This window comes from Gopherus flavomarginatus, chromosome 3 (genome assembly GCF_025201925.1).
Source record: "Gopherus flavomarginatus isolate rGopFla2 chromosome 3, rGopFla2.mat.asm, whole genome shotgun sequence".
Lineage (NCBI taxonomy): Eukaryota > Metazoa > Chordata > Testudines > Testudinidae > Gopherus > Gopherus flavomarginatus.
Window position 1 is genome coordinate 30731942 of NC_066619.1, and position 27507 is coordinate 30759448.

General features: G+C 41.6%; 1 protein-coding gene across 2 annotated transcripts in view; it reads left to right on the forward strand.

Moving 5' to 3' along the window:
• The window catches only part of GHR (growth hormone receptor), a 190908-nt gene that overhangs the window by 152185 nt on the left and 11216 nt on the right, over positions 1–27507 (forward strand). For both annotated transcript variants that reach the window (XM_050946990.1, XM_050946991.1), the window contains exons 3-5: positions 21046–21175; positions 22964–23124; positions 23781–23959. In XM_050946990.1, the coding sequence (XP_050802947.1) occupies positions 21046–21175; positions 22964–23124; positions 23781–23959 (470 nt within the window). The remainder of the gene's footprint in view (positions 1–21045; positions 21176–22963; positions 23125–23780; positions 23960–27507) is intronic.

Sequence of the window (27507 nt, forward strand, 5' to 3'; positions counted from 1 at the left end):
CACAAAGGTAGCAAGGAAACACAAACATGATAGTGTATCAATAAAAACCTATCATCCTGGACATACCAATGGATCCATGTAAACCTCAGTCTTGCAACATATTCATGAGTTTTTCACCATTTGCTTTTGTTCCTCTGGTCAGGGACATCTTGAGGTTTTCTAATCTATTACATTTATTTCTGCCTGGCCATTGTGTTACTTGAACATCAAGGTTCCACAGAAAGTTAGACTTTGCTTCCTCCTCCCTGCCACTAGCAAATATTTTCCCTAGATAATCAGAAGCACAAAGATTGCATCTATTGCAAGACCAAATATTTGCTTTATATCGAGATTTTTGCCTGGTACAAGGACCTGCTCTGTGCTTTATGCTCTGTGCATGGGCATAAAACCTCTAAGTACATAATTTATGGACTCTGCCTTCTTTGAAATGAAAACAAAATGTGGATAAATATTAAAGGTAGCTAATGATCTGATTTGCTATCATACTGAGTAGTCATTTACTGATGTAAAATATTTGTAACTGAAGGAGCAGTGGCTCCAGAGGTATTTTCAACCAAATTAAGGCTCACAGAAGCCATGGCTTCCCCTCATCAGGGCATGTTTTGTTAGTCTCCTGTTCCAACTTTAGGCCTCTTTAATTAAAAATAAAACATGTTGCCACATGTCTGTTTTACTGTGTAATACTATCAGGTAGTGTGTACAGCCAAACCGCTGAGCTCAATTTATTTTGTACATAGGCTTTGACATTAAAGCATAAAGTGCCCTGGGTCAGTATGTCTCTTCATCCAGATTAAAAAACAGCCTTGAGGCTTCTGTGCTAGAGATCAGTGAAGTTTAGGGTGGCCAGGTGCCTGATTTTTCAACCAAAAAGTCCAACTGAAAAGGGGAACTGACAGTGTTCAGAATGGACATCTAAAGTCTGGTTACTGCGGGCAGGGGAGGTGCCAGGTCATCACCTGTGCTAGCCCCTACGCATCTGGAGCCACTTCCTACCTGCATAAGGTGGCTGCAGCTCCCAGCCCCAGCTCCGCAGGTAAGCCCCTCCTGAGCTGGGGCAGGGAGGAAGCAGCAAACGACAGGGGGAGGGCCCTTAGGGAAGAGGCAGGGCCTCAATGGAAGGTATGGGGCAGGGGTGGGCCTTGGTGGAAGAGGTGGGGAAGAGGAGGTTCCAACGTTCCTGCTGAGTGTCCGGTTTTTAAATATTACAAAGTTGGCAACCCTAGTGAAGTTATGGTGCAGTGGTGACTCTCTAGTGGGTTGGAAGCTGTGCTACTTACTGGTGTATCCTTCAGTGTTCAACATGAAGCCACAGTATTAGCTACCTCGGAAGTTACTGCTGTTGTGGGGTGGGAGGAGGAATGAGAGTATGGTAATTAATGTCATCCACAGAAGCAGTAAAATCAGGGAGAAATATGTGACCTTCCTCAAAACAAACTGAACATGTTCACAATTCATATAGACACACTGCTAAAGACAGAAGCAGGACCATAAACAATCAAAATAAGAGAATGGGGGAGGAATTTCTAGTTCCATGTTCTGATGTGTTCAAGTGCCCCTTTCTTACCAAATTAAATACAGGAACTACGAATACCTTCTCCTTGGGAGACGATAGAACAGACCCACCAAAATTGAGCATATAAAGAGAGACATAGGATAGTATGCAACCCAAACTAAGATGAAGGGCTGATTTCTCCTCTTCCTTACACTGGTGTAAATCAGATGTAACTCCGCTGAAGTTGGTGAATTTATTCCAATGTAAAACCAGTGTAAACGGGGAACAAGTCAAGCTCCAAGTCCTCATTGACTTACCCATCTTCAACTCATCACTAAAAATGAGTCATTTGCTGTGGTCATCCTGATAGCGTCATTTGACTCGCGCACATTTCCACACTATTTCATTGCTTCTTTCTATTTGTATTTGTCGTTACAAACGTACTTGAAATGATAAAACTCCCTGCAATCACCATGTTTTTCTGTTATTGGAAGAAAAGGTGAATTAATCACTCAATGCCATTCACTTCAGCACCACATGAACATTTTGTGTAATTATAGCCTGTGGTCCCTGTGGCTGAGAAAGTGGTGGTATTTTTTTTATTTTATTTTATTTTATTTTTTATACAATTTTTTTTTGAGAACTGTCAGAGTGGAAACCTCTCTGTCATACAGTTCAGAGGTGTAGATGGGATTATAGTCACCTTCATTGTCCTGATTGGTGAAGTTCTTTGTGGCGCATCATTAGCAGCAGTTTCAAATCAAAGTACTGGAGCAAGAGCAAAAGACAGATAATCAGTTTGAATGTTGCCTTTGATCTGTACAAAGTAAACAGGGAAAATAGGGCAAAATAGAAGAGAACCCTGGAGGGGAAGAGGCAGGGAGCAGAAGCAAGGTTACAGATTTCAACTGCCAAAGGCAGTGAATCCTGTGTGATCTTTCTTGGATTGCAAAGACTTCCAGGCAAGGAAAGTGCCTCACTCTATAAAAGCAAAGTGTGAAATTATTCCACTATATAAATGATTAGTAAGTGCCTTTAGAAATCTGGACATAAATGGAATTTCCTGGCTGGCTGACTACATATTGTCAGGAACTTGTAAATAATAGTTCTGGCTTTGACAACTCCCCTTCCTTCCCACCTCCCCAGTTTGGTTTGGAGCCACCTGCTGCTTAATCTCTCTTACTCAGTTTCCCCACTTATAAGAAAAGGATAACATGCACCTCACAGCAGCCTTAAATTGATTACAAAGTTGCTTGCAAAGCACTTTTATATAGCAGCTTCCATTTTCAGTGCTAAGTTTGTTTATTTATTAACTATATTCTCTTGATCTGAAATAGCCCAAATCTGTTGATCTTCAGAGTATACAACAAGCCATATCATTTTAGAAGGGCTGTTGGAGAAACAAATATTTTTAGAATTAATGTTTAGGGGAACAGAGCTTCTGGCTCATCTTCCCCCCTGCCTTATGTAGTATGTGTTTTTGGGATTGCTGTTCCTTTTGGATTTATTGTATTTGTTAGGTAGTTAAGGAAGTTTTCAGAGAAGCACCTCTTTTTTGTTGTTTCATGAATTGAAATAAAAAATGAGCACAGGACTTCAGCAGCTTCTTTCTGAGTGTCACACAACCTTTGAAAATGGATCCCTTTCTGACAAAACACACTTGGAACCCATGGAGTCATTTCAAGTGTAGTTTTGTTACTCAGAAAAGAGTAACATGGTACCAGTTACTGCAGATGCAGGGCACATGCCATCTTTTGGCACTGGTGAGATAATGAGATATAGTTCATATCTCGTTTTGGTTTTTCCTGTCATGAGATGGTCGCATGTTCAAATGACCAATCTGCAGATGTACCTCCAATTCCACCTCCCTTTATTTGAAAACCAGTCAGTTCAAACACATTGGTAGGAGCCAAGCCAGAAGATAAATCCCCAGCTTTCAGAGGTCAAATCCATCCTAGTTGTAACTCCACTGCCCTGCTTTTACACCAGGGGTAAATTTGTCCCTAGGATCCCATGTTTAGAGTGCAATAACCAGAAGAGGAAGGGTTTGGTGGCTTTTGCCTCCTTCTTACTAACACAAATGACTGAGAATAGACAGACCTGAAACGTAAAACTGGCAGTGCTGGATTCTCACAAAGAGACAGTGAGTGTTTGAAAAGGAGAGGTCAGCAGAGGATACATAAAACTTAAATCACCTCTGGAAACCTGTCAGAAAAGGCTGCGGTTTACTTTACTAATCTGCTTACTGTAGATTGCTCACACCTGTATGGTCCAAATTTGTGCATGACTCACCAAATGCAATAGTAAGATAAGGCTGAATTGGGAAACTCACATGAAGCTAGACAACACCGTGCAGGTGATCAGAAACTCCCTCTATGCGCGTAAACCCAAGGATAACAAAAATTAAAGTTGCTGGAGGGATTGGGGGAGTATACTAGGCCATTTGGTCCAACTCCCTTCCAGTGCAAGTCTGTTCCCATGTGTATATTCTCCATTCCTTTGTCAAACCTAATTTAAATGTCTGCTGCTTCCTTTGGTGTTTGGGAGACTGCTCCACCATCTGATAGAACTCACTGTTAGGAAGGTTTTCTTGATATTCAACTTAAATTTCCCCTTTCTTTAATTTAATCCTGTTGCTCTGAGATATAGGTGCTTGTGTCACTTTAATTATTTCTCTTCGTTTGCTCCCTCCTGAATCTAACATCGGCTGAATGTTAAAAAAGATTAATCATTCATAGAAATTGACCTTTTGGAGAAATTTTATGGCTACTTCAAACAAAATTAAGTAATGGGGCCGCATTTATTTTCCTTCATGCTCACTAATCCAGATGGACCCAGAAATCAAGGTAGCAAAAGTAGGTTGCTGATTTAGCTGACAGCACTTCTATGGTTGTCTGAACTTTATGATAATTCAATTCTCTATGCAGATCCAATGTTTTGTAAAAAATGGTGATATGATAGAGAGGTTATTGTTTTAGAAACCCTATTAAAGTAAAAATCTTTAGTAAACTTCTGAGAAACCTCAAAACAACAGAGGATGTGTGTAGAGGACAGTGTTGTCAAACAGTTTCTTTTTAAAATGCTTGGAAGAGAGGGGCTATTAAGAGTAATTTAAAAAAAAACAAATATGAGGAAGAAATGAAGATGCATCATCAATTTGAAGACAAAGTTAGAGGAAAACCAGTACTTTGTTGTTCCTTTATTTTGTATTTCTTTAAAATTTCATTGAAGCTTCCTGTGGGTTGGTGAATCATAACTGAAGATCCACTGCAATAATAGAACTCTGAATTAATGTATCAATAAACTTCCATACTATAATGATTAATCTTTCCATTTAAAAACCACAAAGGAAACACTTTTTACCATAGATTTCTACAGTACCAAAACTGAACTGATCATACTTTTCTTAAATGAAGAAGGATCATAGGATCCAAATATTATATATAAAAAGAATACTGGATAATACAATGCATGCTTTCTTGGCCTCAGAAAATGAAAAATCACATGTATTTCCTTCCCAAAAAGTCTTGGGTTGAAATTTTCAAAGCTGCCTAAAGGATTTTGATATCCATTTAAAGTTAATGGGAATTGGGCTTCCTGGTCCCTTACATGGCTTTGAAGTGTCCCGTTATTCTGTACGGTTTTCTTTTCTGTATTGATATATGCCTTCTAGTGAAAGAATGATGCCCTGAATGAAAAATGACATTTTCATCCCTCCCATACATGCACACACATTGATTGGCCTATACCCCAGTGTGAAAAGGCAATGAAATGATATTTTGTACAAAAATGTCAGTTTGAGAGTTTATAATTGCAGAAAGAAGCTGCTATGTATCTGATTTTGTGCTGACTAGGTGGGCTGGTATTATGTTTTATTGGTCCAGCTTCTGTTGGTGAAAGAAAGATGCTTTTGCTCTTACACAGAGCAAATCTTCAGGTCTGATTTAGCAGTGAATATATCTTCAGATTGAAAAACAGGATCTCTGTGGTTTACCAAGTCTGGGCAATTGTATGTAAGGATTTTTTGGGAGGTTTTATTTCCCACAAATTCAGAGTACTTGCCACCAGTAAACTTCCTATAGATGATTGTTCTGTAGAGATGGCTGCTATTTTCACTCTTCCTGTGCCTAAAAATAGCTGAGTTTTCAGTCTCTTAAGATTTTGTTTAGCCGTTGGAAAATTAGTGCACACCTTGCCTAAAAGATCCAGGGAGAATATAAAGTGGGATTGTTCTGCCTGCCAGTCAGATAATATTGCTCTACACAAATTAAGTAATCGTTGTTTTGGCAAATGGCTCGTGCCATTTATCTACGTGAATATCTGCAGAAATCAGCAGCAGCCTAAATGTTCAAGAATGGCAAGTTCAGGTATCATAGGCTTGATTCTGATCTCATGTATGCCAGTGTAAAACAGAAGTGACTTAGTGTAAATAATGAACTCTGATGCAGGCCCAGTATCACAACCAGTTATCCAGGGGAAATGTCCAATGTGCTGTAATTTCTTCAGCTCCAACTTCATGAACTATTGGGAGGATTCTGTGCCTGACATGAGTCCTTTTGATGATGTCATGAAGTTGAGTATAAAGTGTCATGAGTAAAGTGATAATGCGCAGCTGTGTGTCTCTTGCCCAAGGGGCCCTGCAGATTTGATGGCTGGAATGCTTTGGACAATAATGAGAGATAGCGGTGTTGGACTTAACAGGGGAGATCCTGGTCCCACTGAGGTCAGTGACAGAACTCTCAATGACTTCAGTCTCACCAGGATTTCACCCACTGTGTCCACAATACTGGGAAACTAGAACATGTTTACTGGGCAGAAGTCGTCATTATGAGGGGCTAGCTCCTCCTTTTCCCTTCTTATCAATGTGGTGCCTTCAGTGATAGTGAGTCAGCTTAAAATCTTGGTTCATTTTCAGTCAGACCTTCTCTACTGAATGCGATATGAATGTATTTCCACAGACTGACCTTATAACAGCAACATGTGCCCTGATGAGCACAGGAGTCATTTATTCTCATTCTCTTTTAGCCGGCTTTCTTTGCCTTAGGGTAGCTTATTTTTGTAATTGACAATTCCATTGTTCCTAAGGAATGCGGCTGTCATGGAAGGTCATGACCAGGGAGGTGGTCCCTTTGGTATCCTGTGCGTGCCCTGCTCTGTGAATGGTTCTGGAGTTGAGGTTTTGGACTTGTGTAGTTGAGCTGTCACCAGATTGGATATTAGTCTCCGAGTACAAAGACATATGGAAATTCCACTTCCATCCCATCCCTAAGGCATGAAACTTGTTCTTCAAAAACAATTGGCACAGTTCAACTCTGATTTTTGGAAATATTTCAAAAATGTTTTCAGTTAAAACTGCTTTTCTTTTGACCACTGTTGGGCTCATATGTAACTCCAGGTTATCCCTCTACCCGCCACCCCTTTTTCTTGACAATCTCACTTGATTCTAAGGGGATATTTTCTATTAGACTGTCTGTGCTGTTTCTGTATCATTAGGCAGGGCTTCAATGAGGGCTGCTTGGTAAATAAAACTATTTAGATTTTTCTTTCACTGTTTTGAGATCTCTCCTGGGTTGCACAGTTGTCCTTTCTATGGTCCTTCCATCTTACCTTCCAACTCCAATCGTCCTATTTACATTCTCATGCTTTCCCTCCCATTTTGTATCCACTTCCTGTTTTGTTTTATTTTTCCTAATATATTTCTTTGTTTGTTTTTCTTCCTCTTCCCTTCGTTTCCATGTTGTCTGTTCCTCTCAATCCACTTCCACTGTGTGTTTTGCATTCTGCCGCACCTTAAGTTTCACTTCCTAATGCATTCCCCACATGGTGTTCTCTTCATATACACTTCTGTGTCGCTCTTCTAGTAAAACTTAGGATACTAATGTGTAAATATTTGCTGCCATCTAGAGCAACTACACAGATATTGCATCCATGCCCAGCTACTGTGTTGACCAGTCAGGATAGTATTAAATGTCATCAGCAGAATTCTTTTCTGACTGTTTGGTGATTGTGAATGTCTCTTTCTTTCTATCCAAGACTAGGTTGACCAGGTTTCTAATGTCAAAGACTTCCCTTTGTCACATGGGAAGGAGGGCAGTTACATGTAAGAGGGTTCAGGCAGTTGTTGGAGTGAGTCAGGTTAAGAGTATATATCCGCCTAACCCACACTGGGTCACAAGGGGCATCTGGCTACCATCCTCTCCCTTCTTTAAAGGAACTCAGGGGGTCTAGCTGCTTCCATTCCAGGAGCTAGTGCAATATTTGATCAGTCCTAATGAACTATGCGCTTGCTATTTAGCATATCATTAGGTCCAAGGTGTGACACATCCACAAGTGCCTCAAAGAATGGGGTATGAAGCACTTTGGGCTTTCTTTTGCCCCGTTGTCTATGGGCTTATGGAACACGTGAGCAGGTTACAGACAGATGGTTTGCTAGTGTCCAGCACAGAGAAATCTAGTCTTTGAATTCAATCTCTCTGGCCTTGTTCAAGGCCCTGCATACCCAGCCCCAGTCTATATCTCCTTTTGCTTTCACTCAGTCTCTTCCACTCTGCCAGTGAAGTTTTCTTCATAATGCTCTTTGTTTCCCATTCCCACCTCCTTCTGTGCCGCCCCCTCTGTGTGGAATGCCATTTCCAAGCCTGGTAACCAAGATGCCTCCCCTCTCCTCATTCAGTTTTCTTTTGCCTTTTTGCCTATAAGAAAAGAATTAATGTTAATCAAAAGAGGAAACTTAAAAATCAAATTTAGCTGAACCATCAGGATGTGTATATGCCTGACAAAGTAACTGAGTTACTTTACTATTATGACCTTGTGTGATGGTTTGTGGGATATGTCTGTCAACATGTGAATTTTATTTTGGTTTTGTGTATGCCATGTTGTATTTCTTCCTCCATTTTTAAATAACCGTTACTGTGGCTCTGAGCAATCATTTTGTAGCAGGAACTTGACACTTAGTAGAAAGAGTGTCTAGAAAGTTCCCCTAGTGAAACAATGAGTTGCTACCAGATGGGCCATTCATTTTGAACAACTCTCCCAGAAGCTAATCTGGAGGTTGGAGCCTGGGAAGACCCCAGCAGAAAAACAGGAGCAGGAAAGTGTCAGGAGCTGTTTTAAAAGAGGAATGCTCTCTAAGCAAAGGGAGCCATCCCACTGCTTGAAGACCAGACCAAACAGGCAGAAACAGCTTCCTGGTCTAAAGGACAAACCCTGGAGACTCATAGGTGGTTGGGACACACTGAGGGGGATTACATTCAGGAGTTGGTTGTTTTCCTAAGATCTTGCAGATCTTTTAAGAGTAAAAGTGTTTGTGGTTAAGAAATTCCTTTGCTAAGCCTGTGCTTCTGTGCCATATTGTCATGTTGTCCCTTAAGGGTGTTGCTAGAAAAAAACAGGGCTCCCACAGCCAAGTGGACTCTGGATGGAGGATGCATAAGTGACAAGGGTTCTCAGAGGAGCTGTGGCAATGGTTCTGGGGTCAAGGCAACTGGACTATGAGGTCCCACTGCTCTGAAGGGTGTCAGAAACAGGGTCTTCATCTGGGAGTACTCCTGAGACCCAGAGTTAGGAACAGTAACCAGACTGAGGAGGCTTGGAACCGTAGGGGATTCAGTGGCTGATTCTCATCACAACAGACTGGTCAGAGAGCAGGACTAGGCCAAATTGCAACACTTTGGTCCTACCTCCCCGTGACCCTGACCTTTAAGTTTGTGTGTGACCTTCTCATTATGAATCTGAGTTTAGATTATAAGCTATTTGAGGCAGTAAATGTGATTCTATTTATCTCTGTGCCAGTGGAGGCTCAAATACAGAGGGCATTGGGGCACTGCCCCATCTCCCAAAGTAAAGTATGCATGGAGGGGGGCTGCTATAGACTTGTTGGGTTTGCGATTTATATAGTAGCAAAGTGCTCTTCATCACCCCCCTTCTGGCTCGTGCAGAGACTGCTGAGTGAAGTTCTGATAGAAGGAAACCCAGGCCAATTCTGAGTGTGATTTGGGATGCTGGATTCACTGCCCAATCCACAGACTTGGCTACATTAATGTGCTCAGGAATCTTCTAGAGCATGCCAGCAGGGTCTACAATGCAGTTGGAGTGCAACACTTCAGAGCACTCTGCAGTCACCACAGCTTGTGACTTGGGCAGTGAATGTGGTGCTCCAAACCCCACTTAAAATGGCCACAATTTGCCTCCTATCAGACCTTCACTGTGCAGTGTGCAGGGGATGAGGCAGTGAAGAGAGGGAACTAACAGAGGAAAGAGAAGAGTAGGACCACCACCATCCTGGGAAGAGTCCAGGCCCAGAACTAGCTAGGGTAAGTAAGGGCCCTAGGCAGCATGGGAGGGCAACCTTCCTAGGGCCCATCCTCCAGTTTGCCATGTTTGGGGGCGGGGGGATGGATGGCAGTCCATGGGGGCAAGTGCACATGGTTTGTTTTTTAGGCTATGCCCAAGTGCCACAAAGTTCACCAGCTGCTGCTCTGTGTAGCACCTACCACGTTCAAGTGCTCAAAAATAAGAAATAAAAATTTAAAAATAGGACAGGACGTTAACACAAGTTGCACAAATGTTGAAAGCCCTAGCTGGTTATACTGGTTCTGCTGAGTTCCTCTTCCTAAAGATAATTTACACTGGCAAGTGAAAATGACATTTATTATTATCTGTATAGCATTCAATGTTTATTTAAATACTAAATGGAAGAATATAGAGTAGGGTTTGTGATACTGAATGATTTAATTAATTAATTTGCCATACTTTTTTTTATTCAATATGGAGTATCTATCTTTTGAATAAATACGTTATTTCTCTTCATAATGAATGATATGCAGATTTATTTTTCCCCAATACATTTTTTTATACTAAGTGATAAAATCAGTATAATGCAGAATCCTTATAGTTTCAGATCATTAGAATATAGGACAGTTAATCCCTAACTAAAAATTCAGGTCCTCAGCAGGCAACTGATTCCAGGAAAATAATCTTACCAATAAATAAATATGTAACTATAATATAGTATGTTAAATAATAAAGAAAAGCGGAGATAGTGAAGGCAATACATTTTTCAGACAAGTTCTGTTAAGGCAGCTACAGATTAGAGAGACTCCTATCCAGAGAAAAGTGGTGGCAATGAAGTTCTGCTGAGGAAGAGGGATGGACATTATAACTTTAAGGCTATCATGAAGGCATATAAAACTCTACAGCCTAAATACTTAATGCTCGGCCTACTAACTCTGTCCTCTTCTAGAAAGGTACTTGTGCTGGGATGGGGCGACTTCACTGTAGAAAAGTGTGCAAATTCATTCCTATGGCTGCACATAAATATGCTCTATATTACCAAATACTATGCTGATGAGGACATGGATTCTTTGTCCCCAAAACACTCAGATCCTCCACAGCATGATGTGTCATTGAGGCCTGGGATCAGGTCCTTGTTGTTTAGTGCCTATGTCCCCTGAAAGAGCTGCCCCATGTTTACTGCAGATGGTTTCAGAGAAAGCAGCAGCTAGTCTGACTGTCAGCCCACAGTAATGCAACTTTATTGCATTTATGTGTGTTCCTCTGTGTGTCGACAGTGCTGAGGGCCTGAATTTGACCCATAAACAAGCATTCAGGGAAACAATTTTAGACTGCAAGTGTCATACTTGAAATGGAAACATCACAGAGGAGCCATTATGGCCATGATCCATGAAAGTAAAAATGTGCTTAATGGTAAAAGAAAAATAATTTAGAGTGAGGGTGTCAGGTCAGAGGAAAGATCCCCTTCTCCCTCCTGGGCATAGAGTTAAACCTAAAATCCAAGAGTATTTAGTCTTGATTTTCCTGAGCCCTGTTTTCTGTTCATGGAGGGCTTAGAAATGGACATTTTGGAGTAGACACAGAATTAACAGCAGTTACGCTCTTCCAGGAGCATTGCTTGCTGGTAAAGAGCATAGTCAGTCATTTGTGATATTCATTTACCACCTATGCTGCACTCTCCTTATTTATCCTTGTGATGAGAGTACAGCTCTAACCACATCCTACAGAAAACATCAGCCTAATGTTGATTGACTACACTAATTGTGTGCAATACATAAATGTACTGCTAGTCTTTTTCACAAGAAGATTCAATTTTAGATAATGAAAAGACATAAGCATCTGTTTTCCCCATCACTCCTTGAAACATAATTGCAAGCTGAGTCGCTCAGATAAATTGGGAAATAATTGGAAACTTCTTCGTTACCATTATTGTTTTGTAAATGAGAGAAGTACAAACTTTTGCTGTACTTACTAATGCAGTCAATTGTGCCTGTGTTGTTTATGTCTGCAGGCTGGTTTTCTAAGGGACAAATCCTTACTGGTCTTCTGAGGCCACTGGAGGATCCTGCTTGCCTGCAATGAGTGGTGTGGCTCCTCTGTATATTGGGGGGAAAGAGAGGGAGATTTGGAGAGAATATGTCACAGGGCAGGAGGATTTGGCCCTAAGAGAGGAAATGATTGACCGTTGCTGCCTCATTTCCCACTCTTAAGTTCCTGTATAGGTTTTTTCCTTTCTTCTTTTTCCTTTATTCTGCTTTTCATGGTGAGAGTCACAGTGGCATTATGGAGTGCAGGGAGGACCACACTTCCCTTTCCTCTGCGACAGGTTCCAGCTCCTCCTGGGGGATTCCCCAGCAATCCCAGGCCAGTCAGGAGATTAAAATCCCGTGGGCGTGACCAGAGTCAGCCTTGGAGCCTCCTCCAGTAGATGTGCCCGGTAGAGTTCCAAAGGAAACCTCCCAGGGGGCATCCTTATCAGGTGCCCGAACCACCTCAGCTTGCTCCTCTCTATCAACAGGGTTTTTTTCTCTTTAACTTAATTAACTGCACTAGATTGAGAAAGTGTTAAAAATCCCTTTGACAACCTAGAGATTTGAAACCAGCAATATTTGTTGACAATTTACATAATCCTACTACAACATTTAGAGAATACTTGTTACTCAAGCAAACCGATCTGTGCTTTATCATTACCAGGGCAAATCCCAAAGGGAAATAGCTTCCATGCAGATTGAGTTCAACCTGGATTGATCTCAAGCTGGGTTCTTAAGATGAACTAGCTGGATATTCAGTTTGTCCTTCACCGGAGATTTTATTACATCACTGATGTTTTTTTGCCATGTGATTGCCAGCCACGTGTTTACCAAGGAATTGCTAAGCATCATAATTCATTGGTTTTCCATCCTCATAACATGTCCATACTGAAGAAATTCCTGAAACTGCACTAGTGCTGATGGAGATAGCTACAAATATACTCATTATTGATTGTGTCCTGCCATTTAATATCGAGCAGCAGTTAAAGATGATGAGAACTTGTAGCCTGATCTGTTGATTGTATATTAATTACATTGATTACATACGAATTCCCCATTAACAGTCTGAGATTTGGTAGGTTCTTGTTTAAAAATCAGGCCCAGTATATTAAAATTACTGTTCAGTTGGGAATCCCAATGTGTAGGTGAAACCCTCTGTATTTGTAACAGTTTTATTAACACAGTTAGCAAAGTTACAAACACTACTACACAGCAAGGTAGCTAGAGATAACACAGGATGTGTTGTGCATCTGAGCATCCGTATACTCATACCATCCTTTGCAAAAAGAACCAAAATATTAGTTATCTTTCTCGTCAACAGTGGTTGTCGTGGCATCTCCCAAGAGTTACAGCTTCCAGAGAACACAGGCTAGGATACAACTTTTATAATGTGTTACACTAATGCTACTATGCCTAATGCATAAGGCTCCTTTTGATTCCGTGACTTCCAGTGACTTCCAGAGACCTCCGTGACATTCTCTGCTTCAGCCCCAGGGGCTACAGGACTCTGGAGCTGGCAGCCAATGGGGCCCTGTCAGGGTTCTGGCGACAGCAGCAACAGGGGCCCCCTACAAGGTTCCGGTGACAGGTGACAGATTCCTGAGGGGGCCCTCTTCAGGGTTTCAGCAACAGGTGACAGCGTTTCAAAGAGGGACTGGGATGCCTCGAGCAAGTGGCTGGGGGTGTCCTGTTTTCTCCTTGGGAAATATGGTCACCCTACAGCTTCCAGCTGCTGTGGGCAGAAGGGGAACTCCAGAGCTCCCAGTCACCACAGTGCAGGAGAAACCATGGAGCCGCAGCAGCAAAAGTCACAGACAGGTCACAGCTTCCATGAATTTTTGTTTATTGCCCGTGACCTGTCCGTGACTTTTACTAAAAATAACCATGACAAAATCTTAGCTTTACTAATGCATAATCAATAGGGATTTCATTCCCTTTTCCTTATTTATATTTCCTCACCCTACTAATGTTTGGGTGCCCTTGTCCCATAGGTTAATTGGCTGTTTACCTCAAGTTTATTAGCATATATGTCAACTAATTACCTTGGTATTTTTGTGGTGAGACATCTGCTGATGTTCCTAACTTAAAATATGCCAAGCTGATATAAATGAGCGTCTTGTGGTTACCTGTCAACAGTTTAGTCATTACAGCACCCTATCTTGTGATAGCTTATGATCCAGGGTTACTCCTGGTTAACTGCACATGTAAGGCTTTGGGGCTTTATGCCTTGTTTAGATAAGCTGTTTTCTTACAGGCCTGAGGTTTGTAGGCTCATAGCTTTACTGCCTTAACTTATTTATATGCCTTACCTGGCAAATACCTATTGGCTACAAAGCAAGCTTCAATCCACTGCTCTTCAGCCTTCCTCAGCACCACATTATACTGCCATACAGTAGAGTTGGTCTAACTCTGTTTCTGTATATCTGCAGCTATGTAGCCAAGAGTTTCTGTGCCACTGAGGCAAAAATAACCAATGAAACCTTGCAAAAGAGCCATTACGGTATCCCAAGTGTTGGCAGCAAATTGGTTCTGGGAATGTTCTCTGTTTCAGCCCTTTCCTTCAACATTCTTAGGACTTGTCACACTACATAATTATGTCGGTCTAAGTTAAGTCGATGTACAGCCACCACAGTAATTACTGCAGTGGTTCATGTCCACACTACGCCCCCTCTGTAGGTGGCATGCATCCTCACCAGGAGTGCTTCTGTTGATTTAACTGTGTGGGGCATTGAGGCATTGCCTGCTGGAGCCCTGCCCTGGGACCTACTGCCCAAGCTGTCAGCTCCCTCAGGGCTCACAGCAGGAGCTCCCCCACCTTGGGGCACACAGCCAGAGCCCTCCCCCTCCACCCTGGGGCTCACAGCCAACAGTCGATGTAAGCAATGTAGTGATCATCCTAACTCCACTGACCTAAGCACTATGCATCTCACAGAGGTAGATTTTTTTAGGTCGGTGTACTAAGCAACTTACAGGAGCAGGAGGAGCAACATTGTAGTGTAGAAACTTAGAGTTAGGTTGGCATAAGCTGCCTTACATCGACCTAACTCTGTGGTGTAGCCCAAGCCTCAACAATAAAACCTTTACGTTTTCAGATATAGGAACATTCTACTTTCTTTCCTCCAGGCATTGTCATACAAAGGGATCTCTTCCATTGCTGATTTACATTCATGAAAAAAGTCCTACCATTTCCCAAATGGAGGAGGGGAGTTGACCCAGAACCTTACTGCTGTCCATTTATGCAAGGGTTTTACGTGGAGCCTACGTAGTGACAGACTAGAAAGTGACCTACTTTGCTAGTATTATTATATCTGTTTGCCACATCTGGAGGGAAAATTCCAGTTTCCCCATATTTGGTTCTTAATAGTTTATTAGCACAAGGCTGTGTATATTTGAAGTTGCCTTCCATTGATAACAAGCATTGTTCATTTTTCTGTGCATCTTGAAACAATCACTGAGTTAGAATCTCAGAACATGTTCTCTTGATAGCCAGCATAATAGACATCATCCCACTTCCATTAAAGTAAACAGCCAAACTGATTGACCTTAGTGGATGTAGGCAGGGCCGGCTTTAGGCCAATTCCACCAATTCCCCCGAATCGGGCCCCATGCCTAAGAGGGCCCCGCGCCCAGTGGCAAGGCTGCCGGGGCGGGCGGGGGGCAAGTGGCCAAGAAAACCCTTCTCTGACTAGAGGCTCCTTTTTAATTTTTACTCACCCGGCGGAGCTCCGGGTCTTCGGTGGCACTTCGGCGGCGGGTTCTTCACTCGCTCCAGGTCTTTGGCAGCACGTCTTTCAGTGCCACCGAAGACCCGGAGTGAGTGAAGGACCTGCTGCCGAAGACTAGGAGCGCCGCCCGGTGAGTACAAGCTCCACGTGATTTTTTACGTGTTTTTTTTTCTTAGTCATCCCTGCCGGGGCCCCATTGAAACTGTTCGAATTGGGCCCCGCACTTGCTAAAGCCGGCCCTGGATAGGGTAGGGATAAGTTCAAACTGACTGAGCATTCAGTTTCATTATATGAACTCCCAACTACAATAGTCTCTTAGCTCCTAATGTCGGTTTCTCATTTAGCTGTTTCCTTTATTTTCTCCTCCATCGTTCTCCATTAAGCTCCCCTAATTCTATGTTCTGATCATTTTGAGAGTTTCTTAAATGAAAGTATTACTTTTCAAAGCACTGAAACTTCATGAATTTGGGTTGAATTCAGCCAATAATGTCAGCTGAAAAATAAATGTTGCAATTGTCAGAATAGTTTTGAAGATGTTGTTTAGAATCCTTTTGATCTGAATAAATTATTTGTTTGCTTGTGTTTTGGGCTGGTGAGAAAAATTAAAAACAATTCAGTTTTGCTTCTAATATAATAATTTTGTTTTTTTATTTTTGGTTCAGCCAGTGAACCAGAAAAATAAATTATTCACTCAGTTCTATCTGTGATCATGGAAATAGAGATTATAGTAATGCATCTACATAAGGGGGCTGGGTGGAGTAAAAACTTACAAAAGCAAACTCTCATTTCTTAATTTTTGAGTGCTCTTTTTACAAACTTAACTTCTTTTAACGTAGTTTATCCCAATGGAATTTTCTATATTTAAAAAATAAATTGAAGAAACAATGAACTGTCAACTTATGCAGCTATTACAGAGCCAGGAATAGAACTGTCTCTGCTACATGATACAGGTAATCAGTGACATATGTGAAGGTGCTTATAATAATTCCTGTTCCATGCAAGGAAGCCAGGTCCCTCGTAGTCCCTATTTCCACCCTCATCTGCATGGACAGAGAACAGCTGTGACCAATTTCAGTCAAATAGATAAAAGTTTAAGAAAATGATAAACTGAAAAAGACCCTTCCTAAAATATGCTCAACTACATATGCTCAATCTATTCAAGGTAGGGCTGTTATGTTATATATTTCAACTTTGCAGCTCCACAACAATTCATTTCCTCAATTCCAGATGAGGAGAGAGACCCACATTCACTTCTTAATATGATCATGGTGGAGGAAAGCACAGTTTGTGGTGCTGAGATGATAAAACGAATGGTCAGTGTACACACAAAATAAAATCAGCTGTTGCAACAACTGCTTCAGCGTATTAACACTGAAGCTTTAACATTTAAAATAGTTTCTACTGCTTCCCACTGGGCATTCTTATTCAGCCCTGATAAAAGATATAATCAATGCCTCATCAGTAAAGCAGCCAATACCATATCTGCAGGATGCCAAACAAACATATTTTGTCCCTCTTATCTGTAACGCTGCTGCATACAATTGCCCAGCTTCCCATAAGTGGGACACCAACACAATTGGGATGGCTTTCCTCCTATTAAGAAGATTTAGAAAATCTCTTTGATAGAATAAATATAGTTCTAGTGCATGGAGTGGGTAGAAGTTCTTTATCAATGAATGATGCTGTAATTGCAGGAAACAAAATATTCAAAAAATCCCAAATCAAAAATGTTTGAAAACCAGCTCTTATGGGCCCAGTTCTGCCCTAGCTTTGGGCTCCATCTCCGGTTAAAACTGAACTCACACTCACCATGGTATATGTGAGATAAAATAAGGAGCCTAATAATATCTAAATACTGCTGGGTAGATAGATAACATTGTCAAAGTCACAGGCAGTCCTGATGGGCAGAATAAGCATGCCACATAAAATAGCAAATCTTACCCTTTATTTTAACTCCCTAATCCCACGAGAAAAAATTTTTCAAATCTCCTGTTTTTGCTACCTGCCCATGACAGGAGTCTTATATTTATTTCAAGGCAATCTTTGAATAAGTTGATCCTTCAACAACCTCAATAGTTTTTAGGCATGAAAGAGATTTCCGTACAATACATATGTACTCGGTTTCCTGATTTGTAATTTATGACTTTGTTTTTTTATGATCGGTGCCAGAGTTTGTAATACAGATTTTTCTAGCTGATCGCATCTAGCCTCTGTGTCAAGTTTCCAGGCTCCACAACAGCAATTCTTAATGATCACAGGAAAGGTTGTGAATTTGACTTACATAATGCTTGGCCCTCTTTGAGCAAGTCTCCTGAGAATTCTTTACTTCCCACTAAAAATCAGTTATCAACATGTACAGGGCCCTGCCTGACCTCTATCTCCTGAACACACTGCAAAATGAGATACACAATAGCTAAACTGAAATTAATTTAGACAAAGTGAGCAGGTTTAGGCTACTGAAGGTAAAGATTAAAGACATTAATCTGGGAAGCTCTCAAGATGAGATTGAAAACAGACTAAAACAGCAAAACAAAACACTGAACGTGTATTCTTGTTTTCCTGCTTGACCATATGCAGTCAGCAAAAATGTTCACTCTGTGCACTTTAACGAATATTAGAATAGTTAGTAATCTCAAACTTCCTAAATGTTCAGGCCCAACAGCAGAAGGTATTATGCAGTAGGGAACGCTCCAGTGAGTCTGTGGCTTCCATAGCACATCTGGCTAAAAATTACTTGTCTCTGCCTTGGGGATCAGCACAATGTACAACTACTACAGTCATGATACAAAAGCCAAAAAACACTTCAGATCCTACTGTTTATTTTGTTATGACCACATATTAGCTATGGTCTGAGCTCTGGCTCAGCTGGAAGCAGCTGCTCCAATACAGTAGCAAAACAGTGCATTTTATGGAAATAATTGAGAATGCAAGCATGTTACCTATCTCTTGTGATTATCTATGGATTGGTTGCCAGCTTGGTGGTGTTTTCCATATAGCTCAGTTTCAACTGCAAATATGGTTTAGCCATTCAAAAACAGTACATTACTGTAACTACAGATAATGGAAACAGTATGTGTAGCCAGCCCTTTAAACAAAAGCTACGTAAATGAAGATAAAGCGAAATCAATCCACAAAGGACATAGCCCTGACAGAATACTGAACCCTAAGGGCTAAATGTCTGTAAACTGGAATATGGCACATCCAAAAGTAGGCCACTTGCAGCTTGATTCATGGCAGAACTCCCACTGACACCAGTACGCCAATATTACTTTGATAACAATGATGGTATACTACTCTGGGTCAAGGGAACTGTGTGGATGCTTACACTGAAGGATCGTGGGTGCAGGTTCACTCTTGTTCATTCCTCTTTCAAAGAATTCTGGGATAAGCTTTGTCTTTTCATCTGAAACTCTCAACTTCTTATTGTAATAACCTGGTTAATACAGTACCCGTGTCCCTTACTCTGTGTGTGTGCGTGTGTAGTCTGTTGGTTTGATGATGATGTTTTCATGCTCTCTTGTTGTGGATTCTGGAGTGACTCTGAAGTCCAAAGTGTGACACGCATGCTCGTGAGCAGATATGGCAGACAAAGTCATTGGTGAGCGTCTTGGTAGCTATAGCAGTAGTATGATGTTTTCCCCTTGCAACTAACAATTTTTTCTGTCTTCTTCAAAGGCTTGAAAAGCTCTGTGTTGTGGGTTGCCCTGCTAATCTATTTAATGCAACCTTCTCAAGATCATCTGGTTTTATTGTACCAAAGTGTATGCTGTCCTTGAAGTGCTTTCTGGGACAACCTTGATTCCGATGTCCTTGTGTCAATTCTCCATAGAAAATTTTCATGTGGAGTTGATGTTCAGGCATCCTAATGATGTGTCCAACCCAGCGTAGTTGGGCTTTTATCAGCATGGCCTCAATTCTTATGGCATTTGACTTTTGGAGAAGCTCCAGGTTGGTAATTTTGTCCTGTCAACAAATCCCCATAATGGCATGCAGAGACCGCATACGGAAGGCCTCTAGCTGTTTGATATGCCATTTGATTGGTGTCCAGGTCTCACAGCTGTAGAGGAGAGATGTGAGTACAAAAGAATGTCCCCTACTAGATGGGATCAAAACGATTCAGTTGTTTGTCAGAGGTCCTAAACTGCTAATACAGAGAGAAGGTTATCCTTTAGCTCAAGTGTCAGGGTCCTATGCTTCTAGAGCAACAGGATCCGAGGTCTTTCTCCACTTTCATCATGAAATTTCAAGTGGCCATGTACTTGTTATGTTACAATATTTGTGTAGTGACGTATTAGAGACAGGTAGACAACAAACTGATCTCCACCCCCCTAACCTAACTACTGCTCCAAAAAAAGTAAAAATCAAAGTATAAATTCTTACCCTGGGTTTCAGCCAACAAGCCTTAGTACTGAACACTGAGAGGGCTTTATCCTGTATCCAGTAAATTCACTGGCAAAACTCCCATTCACATCAACTGGAGATGGATAAAATCCCTAGCATTTCCTAGCTTAGTTTCTCCTATGGCAGATCTGATGAACAAGCAAATACTTTGATTACAAAAGAAAGCAGATGTTTCTGAACTAGATGAGATTAAGAAGCTCTTCTTTATTTAATATAGGGTTCTGGTAGATGAAAATGTAAAGTAATGATTCAAATGATACACAGGATCAAGCTACCGGACTGTTAACAGATACAGAAGATCATATTCTCTCTCAAAAACTAAAAGCTTCTGGTTGTCTATTTAAAAGGTTTTTATAAAAATGACAAAGACAAGTGATAATGCAGAACAAATCAAAAAAAGAACACATACATAAGAAACAATGGACAACAACATGTTCTGAAAAATAAAGTGATCTTAGGAAAAGATATTTTATGCAACAGGAAATGCATTTTCGGTGAATTTTCTGTTCCTTGAAAATACTTCATCTTGCTTTAATGACTGTTGTTACCACAGGACTCCTACACCATTCAGTGTCCAGGCTGGATAGTAAATCAGGCAGGGCTGTATAGTGAATGAAGCTCACTGGACTCAGGTAGGAAAGTCTGGCGGTAATATCCAGGCCTCATTGAAGTTAATAACAAAAGTCCCATTGACTGTAAGGGGACAGAATTTCACCCTGGATCCTATTTCAAACACTCTGTAGTTTGACCATGTTAGATCAGAGCTTTTGATTTGGCCCATTATCAGTATCTGCATCACTTGCAAAACATTTATATGAATTTATGTTTGGATGGTGAACACCTTCATAATATAAGAGGTGTTTGGATCTGAAGTTGTGTTCTGCTCACATTCTAGTAAGTACCTTGCTGTGTGTACAAACAATTCAGGGCGGGAGGGGAGAGTCATCCATGTCTATTGGTAACAATAATAGGCATATGCTATGGGTTTGTTTTTTTTCCTCAAGATAGTGGTTGTTAAAGTGGAGCCCAGGATTTCAGCACTGTATTTGTCTGGTTTTACGTTTTTGTTTAATTTCTTTCTTTTCCTTCCCATTTTTCATTACAGTTATTTTGGGATGGCCACAAATCATCAAGTGCAGATCACCTGAACAGGAGACATTTTCATGTCATTGGATAGATAAGGATTTTCACAACCTCACTACTCCAGAAACAGTACAACTGTTTTATATGAGAAGGTAAAGTGTGTGCAATTTGAAATGCCTCACAGTCATTGCATTGCTCATTAAAATGCAATGCAATTCATTTCATGTCATTGAAACAGGCTAAGGTGGCACAGTTTAAGTGAATGTTTTTGAAACCAAAGATGTCTGTTATTTGTCAAGCATAATGCAATGACTAATATGGATTGGGAAAGAATTGGTTAAACACCGAAGGAAACAGTCTTAGTAGAAATAGGCCCAAGGTGCAGAATCTGGAATTTGAACACCCTACAGTTTGAGGAAGAGATTTCGGATATGGGGTTTTCGTTTGTTCCCCTGTGAACCTAACAGACAGCTATGAAACTAAAGGCACGTTTTTGAACCTTACCAAGTTTGAGTTGTGTTCACATCTGAGGGTTTGCTTCAGGCCCATCTAAAATTCTGGTTCAAGCTTTAGTAGAAGCCTCCTAAATCAACTGCTAGCTTGAACTCCTTTGAATCCTAAATGCTCAAGGATGCCACTGTTCCATCTAATGTAAACTCTGTGTGTCTCTAGCTGTAATGCATGAGCTATAAGAGGGGTCGGCATCCTATGGCACGCATGCCAAAGAGGGCACGCGAGCCGATTTTTAATGGCACGCTGCTGCCTGCTGGGACTCCAGCCCAGCCCAGCCTGCTCTTCTCCACCCTCCCTCTCCCCTGCAGGGGCAGGGAGCAAGGGACAGAAGCTTGGTCCTGCCGGCTTCCCTGTCTCTTCCCATAGTGTGCTGGGTTCCTGCCCCTCCGCCTCTCTGTCCCTCCCTCCTTGCCGGCCAATCAGCTGATGGCCCTTGCGAGGGAGGGGGTCAGGAAGGAGCAGAGTCAGTGCTCACTGCTCCCAGCAGAGGCAGAGAAGAAGCAGAAGCAGAGGCAGGGCCTTGGGGAAGGGTGGGGGGTGGAATAGGGGCATATCCCCTCCAGCCTTCTCCCCTGACCCGCACGCGCACACACACACACACACACACACACACACACACACACACACACACACACACACACACACACACACACACACGCCCTCTGCTCTAACCCCCACATCAGGGGTAGGCAACCTATTGCACACGTGCCGAAGGCGACACGTGAGCTGATTTTCAGTGGCACTCACACTGCCTAGGTCCTGGCCACCAGTCTGGGGGCTCTGCATTTTAATTTAATTTTTAAAACCTTTTTTACTTTACATACAACAATAGTTTAGTTATATATTGTAGACTTATAGAAAGAAACCTTCTAAAAACATTAAAATGTATTACTGGCACACAAAACCTTAAATTAGAGTGAATAAATGAAGACTCGGCACACCACTTCTGAAAGGTTGCCGACCCTTGCCCCACACACACGCATCCAGCCCTGAGCCCTAACCCCCCCCACACACACACCTCCCTCCCTCTGCCCTGAGCCCTGTACACCCCTCATACACACCCAGCCCTCTACTTGACTCCTTCACCACCACCCCCCCACAACCCCAGCCCTGACACCTGCACTCCCCTCACATGCCCCCAGCCATCTGCCCTGACTCTTGCAACCCCCCTCCAACATACCCAGGCCCGTGATTGATAAAGGTTGTTTAATACCTTCCAGCATAACAATATAATCTAACAGCCTCTTTGGGAATTTCACCAAAGCCCATAAAAATAGCCACATGATCATATACTCATGGCTTCAGGTAGCTTTGGGTAATTTATTATAAAACATAATCAATACAGACATGATTGCTCATTTCCACTTCTATACTAGCTGTGACGTAACACTAGCCACATTGTAATATATATTTTGTGGTAATTCTAGGAATGATGAAGAATGGAAAGAATGTCCCGATTATGTAACTGCTGGAGAAAATAGCTGTTATTTTAACACATCGTACACTTCTATTTGGATAACTTATTGTGTTAAGCTTATCAACAAAGATGACATATTAGATGAAAAATGCTTCAGTGTTGATGAAATAGGTACATTTCCATTATATATTTTTCACTGCTTTATTTTTATAATATGCTACATATAATCAAATGCATTGGCTTGGTTACCGTTTTTTTTCATTAATTTGGGAGTTATATATTTAAATTCACACTGCGGTAAAGAATAATCTTTTAAAAGTAGATGGTCTAAAGCTTAAAAGTACAACCTAGGAAAATGTTCCAATATAGGGAAAACTCCTATGGATTTCAATTAATTTGGAATGAGGGAGGAATTATGAGCAAAATGTTATTAGTTAGGAGTTCAGGGAAAGTTTTGGGCCCAGAGTTTCAAAATTCTGAAACGTAGATACCTGGTTTTCCTAAATTCCTATGTAATCTTAGGGTGAAATCCTGGTCCTATTAAAGCTAGCAGAAGTTTTGCCATTGACATTAATGAGGCCAGGAGTTTTGCCTGCATCAGAGTTGTGGGATGGGCCCTCTGAGATTTAGGCGCAAAATGTCTGCCTCAAATGAAAATATAACACCTGTTATCAAATCTTCAGTAATGTAGATAATAATTGTAAGTTGAGACTGTACTTACTGTGTGTGTGGTTCAAATACTTTTTTAATCGTGAACAGTGTTTAGCAAGAATAGTGATTTCAGACTGAAAACTGTTTTCTTTCCAACACACTGTTTAAATAAAAAGTACAACCTGATCCTCCTGTCGGCCTCAACTGGACTCTACTGAATACCAGCCTGACGGGGATCCATGCAGACATCCAAGTGAGATGGGATCCACCGCCATCAGCCGACGTTCAGAAGGGATGGATTACGCTGGAGTATGAACTGCAGTACAAAGACGTCAATGAGACGAAATGGAGGGAGGTATGAAGGAAATGTTTATATATAAACAATTGTAATGTACTAAGAGCTCACTTGTGCCTGGTTCTGGAAGGAATCTTTTCCGATCCCCCCTTGTGTTGGCTTGGGGCAACAAGTGAGTGCTTCCTTTTGTGTAGAACAGGCAATGCTCCTTACTAGCAGTAGCCACCTGAAAGAGGGCAGGGTGATGGTAGGGCCTTTGCCATGCTCGCAGTCTACACTGGCAAAGCATGGAGGAGAACATGTGCTGCACTAGTTGTAAGGGTAGTGATAGGGTGCCGCTGCATTGTGCGTTCTCTAGAATTCTTTCTTGAAGCTCTAGATGCAGCATACTCCCTCCCTGGTGTTGACAATGACTCTGTAGCCACAATCTGTTCCTATAACGTTTATGCTGCTAATATGAAAGAAAGGAAATACCTATATAATTAGATAATATGCCCTAAACCTTTAACAAACAATGTAACTATTTCTCTACAGCCTGTAGGCAGGCCAACCTTGGTTGTGATCTTGTAAGATCTCATAAGTGAAGTACTATTGGGCTTGGTCAGCACTTGAATGGGAGATCTCCAAAGAAAACCCAGATACCATTGGGGATGTAGCAGTTTCGCACTTCTCTCTAAGCCTGTGCTAAATTGCACAATCTGTTGTTGGAGGTCCAGCTTTTCAGATAAGGCATAAAACCAAGCCCCTGGTCACTTGGGTGGTTGATAAACATTTTGGGCCATGTTTTAGAAGAGGTGTTTGATCCTGACATTATGACCAAATTCCAGTTTGACAAATTATGTTTTTTCTACTTAGATTACAGAAATTAATCTTCACTTTCCCTCCTCAGTCCTACTGAGTGGAGTTGTCAGTGCAGGATGGCTGCTGCTTCCGCCCCCAAAAGTGGTTACATCTTAGTGATGGATGAAGTGGTAATAGGCTCATATGATAATAACAGACTTTGAGATCCTCGTGGATAAATTTAAAGTATGGTTATTATCAGTGATCTCAGATTTTCCTGTAATAAAATAATCTATTTCCTAAATTTTAGCTGTTTTAAAAAAGTTGTTGTTCTATCTTTTTATTTTTTGGCACAACAATGTTAGTTTGATGCCAGGATTTCAGATTTTCAGGTTAGTCTGTGAAATTTCTGGGTTTTATACATTTAAGTTAACCCTTTAAAATGGCTTACATTTTTGTGGAAAATTCTTGTAATTATGCATTGATTTAAAAGAGCATTTGTAATACTTCTAGTTTTCATTTTATGTTTTCCTTTATTTCCATTGCACATTTAGAATCTTGAAAATAGAGTTTTGAATCCTTACCATCTGCATCCTCTTCCATTTGGCAAATTCCCTTTGTTTCAAATAGAACTTAATCACTTTGGCTTTTTTCTAAGACACTATCAAATTAAAATTCAGATTTAAAAAAAAAATCTGATCTTTTCTGTCACAGACTGTAGCATGGTGCAGACTCACCCCTGCAGTACCTCCTGCTGGTCCTCCTCAGGAATTAGCTCTTTGACCCAGGAGCACCCTCTGCAGGCTGGTGATCCACTTGCCATTGGCCTCCATGTCCCTTGCAGGACCCCGGTGCCCTTTTAACTGGGGTGCTGCCCCCTGGCAGTACCCCACCAATCTGGGTCTCCCCTCCTTGGGGAATCCCCAACCCACTATCCCCACTTCGCCTCAGTTTTGGCTACTGCCCAGTCTCCTGCTAACCCCTATTCACTGAGGCAGACTGCAGTATCAGCCACTCATCATAGGCAAAGGGGTCTGGACTGGCTGCCTTTACCCACCCTCAGGCTTCCCCTCCGCAAGCCCAATACCTAGGTGGGCCTAGAACTAGGCCCTGCAGCCTGGGAAGTTGCTGGCCTAGGGCTTCCCAGCTCCTAAGGCCTTTCCCCAGCCCTGCCTCAGTCTAAGTCCCCTGGGTGAGTTCTCCAGCAGCCAGGCCTGTCTCCCTCTCCAGTCAGAGAGAGAGACTGCTGCTTCTAGCTTCCCTAGCTTTCTTATAAGGCCCTGTTGCTCAGTTTGGGGCATGACCCCAGCTGCAGCCACTTGCCCCAATCAGCCAGGGTTTTACCTTGCCCAGCCCGAGCCCCTTGCAGGGCTTTTCCAACCCCTCCAGGGCCGGAGCAGGTGCTCACCCCGCTACACAGACAATATTGTAGCATTATGAAACTGAAAGAAATTTGAATCAGACTCTTCTTGTATTTTTCTCATTTCGGACAATGAAAATGTAATAGTTGTTTTCACTTCATTTTATAATCAGTGTCTGCTGAGTTTAAGTTCAGATTATCATGTGTTAGCACAATGCTACATTGTTACATTTCAAAAACTTAAAAGAAAGGAAAGGTTTAAAAGGTTTCCAGGGAATTATATAGTTTTCAAAAACTGAAATATTAACTATTGTTACTTGGTTTTATAAACAGTTATATTTATTACATTTTTATTTTGGGCCAAATTATCCCTTGCATTATCCCTTTAAGAACAACTTAAAGATCACCTGCGAAATTTTTGAGGAAGATTTTCAAATACATGGCATTTCAAATAACTACCATTTGTGCCTTGGAAAATTTTTCCTTCTTTGTCTTTTTCTAAGAACCTCTAGTTGTTAGTATATATATTTTTAATTTTCCCCAGTACATGTTAAAAAAAAAATTTGACTTGTCTTTTATATGCGCTTGAAGTCAGCTGTTTGGCGGCGCTTAGGACTTTCTGGGAGGGAGGGGTAGGAGTGGAGACATAACGCTTTCCCGCTCCTCCCCCTCCCTCCCAGAAAGTCCTAAGTGCCTCCAAACAGCTGATCAGCAGTGGGGGAAGCTCTGGGAGGGAGAGGGAGGAGGCGGGAGAAGCAGAACTTGTGCAATGCTCCCTGGTAAAGTCACTTCCGCAGAATCTTACAAGCAGGCAGCCAAAGGACGTTATAAGGGAGCACTGCACAACTTTAAATGAGCATGTTCCCTAATTGGGCAAGGACATAACATTGAAACAACGTTAAGGGGGACAACATTAAATGAGGAGTTACTGTATTTCATCCATTGCTTTCTTCATTCTGTTCAGCATAAGGATTCCCAGTACTTTGCCTAGAATTAATAGCAGTACAATGCCTCTCCAGTTCATGCACTCAGATCACCCTTTATTTTTGGCAATGCCATGGTGATGCCATCTTTCCAGTCTTGCAGCACTTGTTTTTTCACTCGTATTTTATTAGTTTTCCTCAGTCAGAATTTCACCTCTCTCTTCAGTACCTCAGCTTCAATTCGGTCAGCGCTGGGAGCTTTCCCCTGTTTGAGGCCTTTCTTTGATAGCGACTTTAATTTCATTGGGCTTTGTTGGTCCTTCTTCTATTTCTAACTTAGCATTGGTATTTCTCTTGAACCTGTGCATGATCGTCAGCTCTGGACAGTTTAATATGGAATGGAAATATTCTTTCTATTGTCTAGTTTCTGTCTGCGATCATCCCTGAGCTGGTTCTTCCTGAGAGGTTTTCATTATTCCGTAGAGTTGCTTGATGTCTGCACTCTGTAGTGCTGCTTATGCCTCTGCAGCTTTCTGAATCCTGGC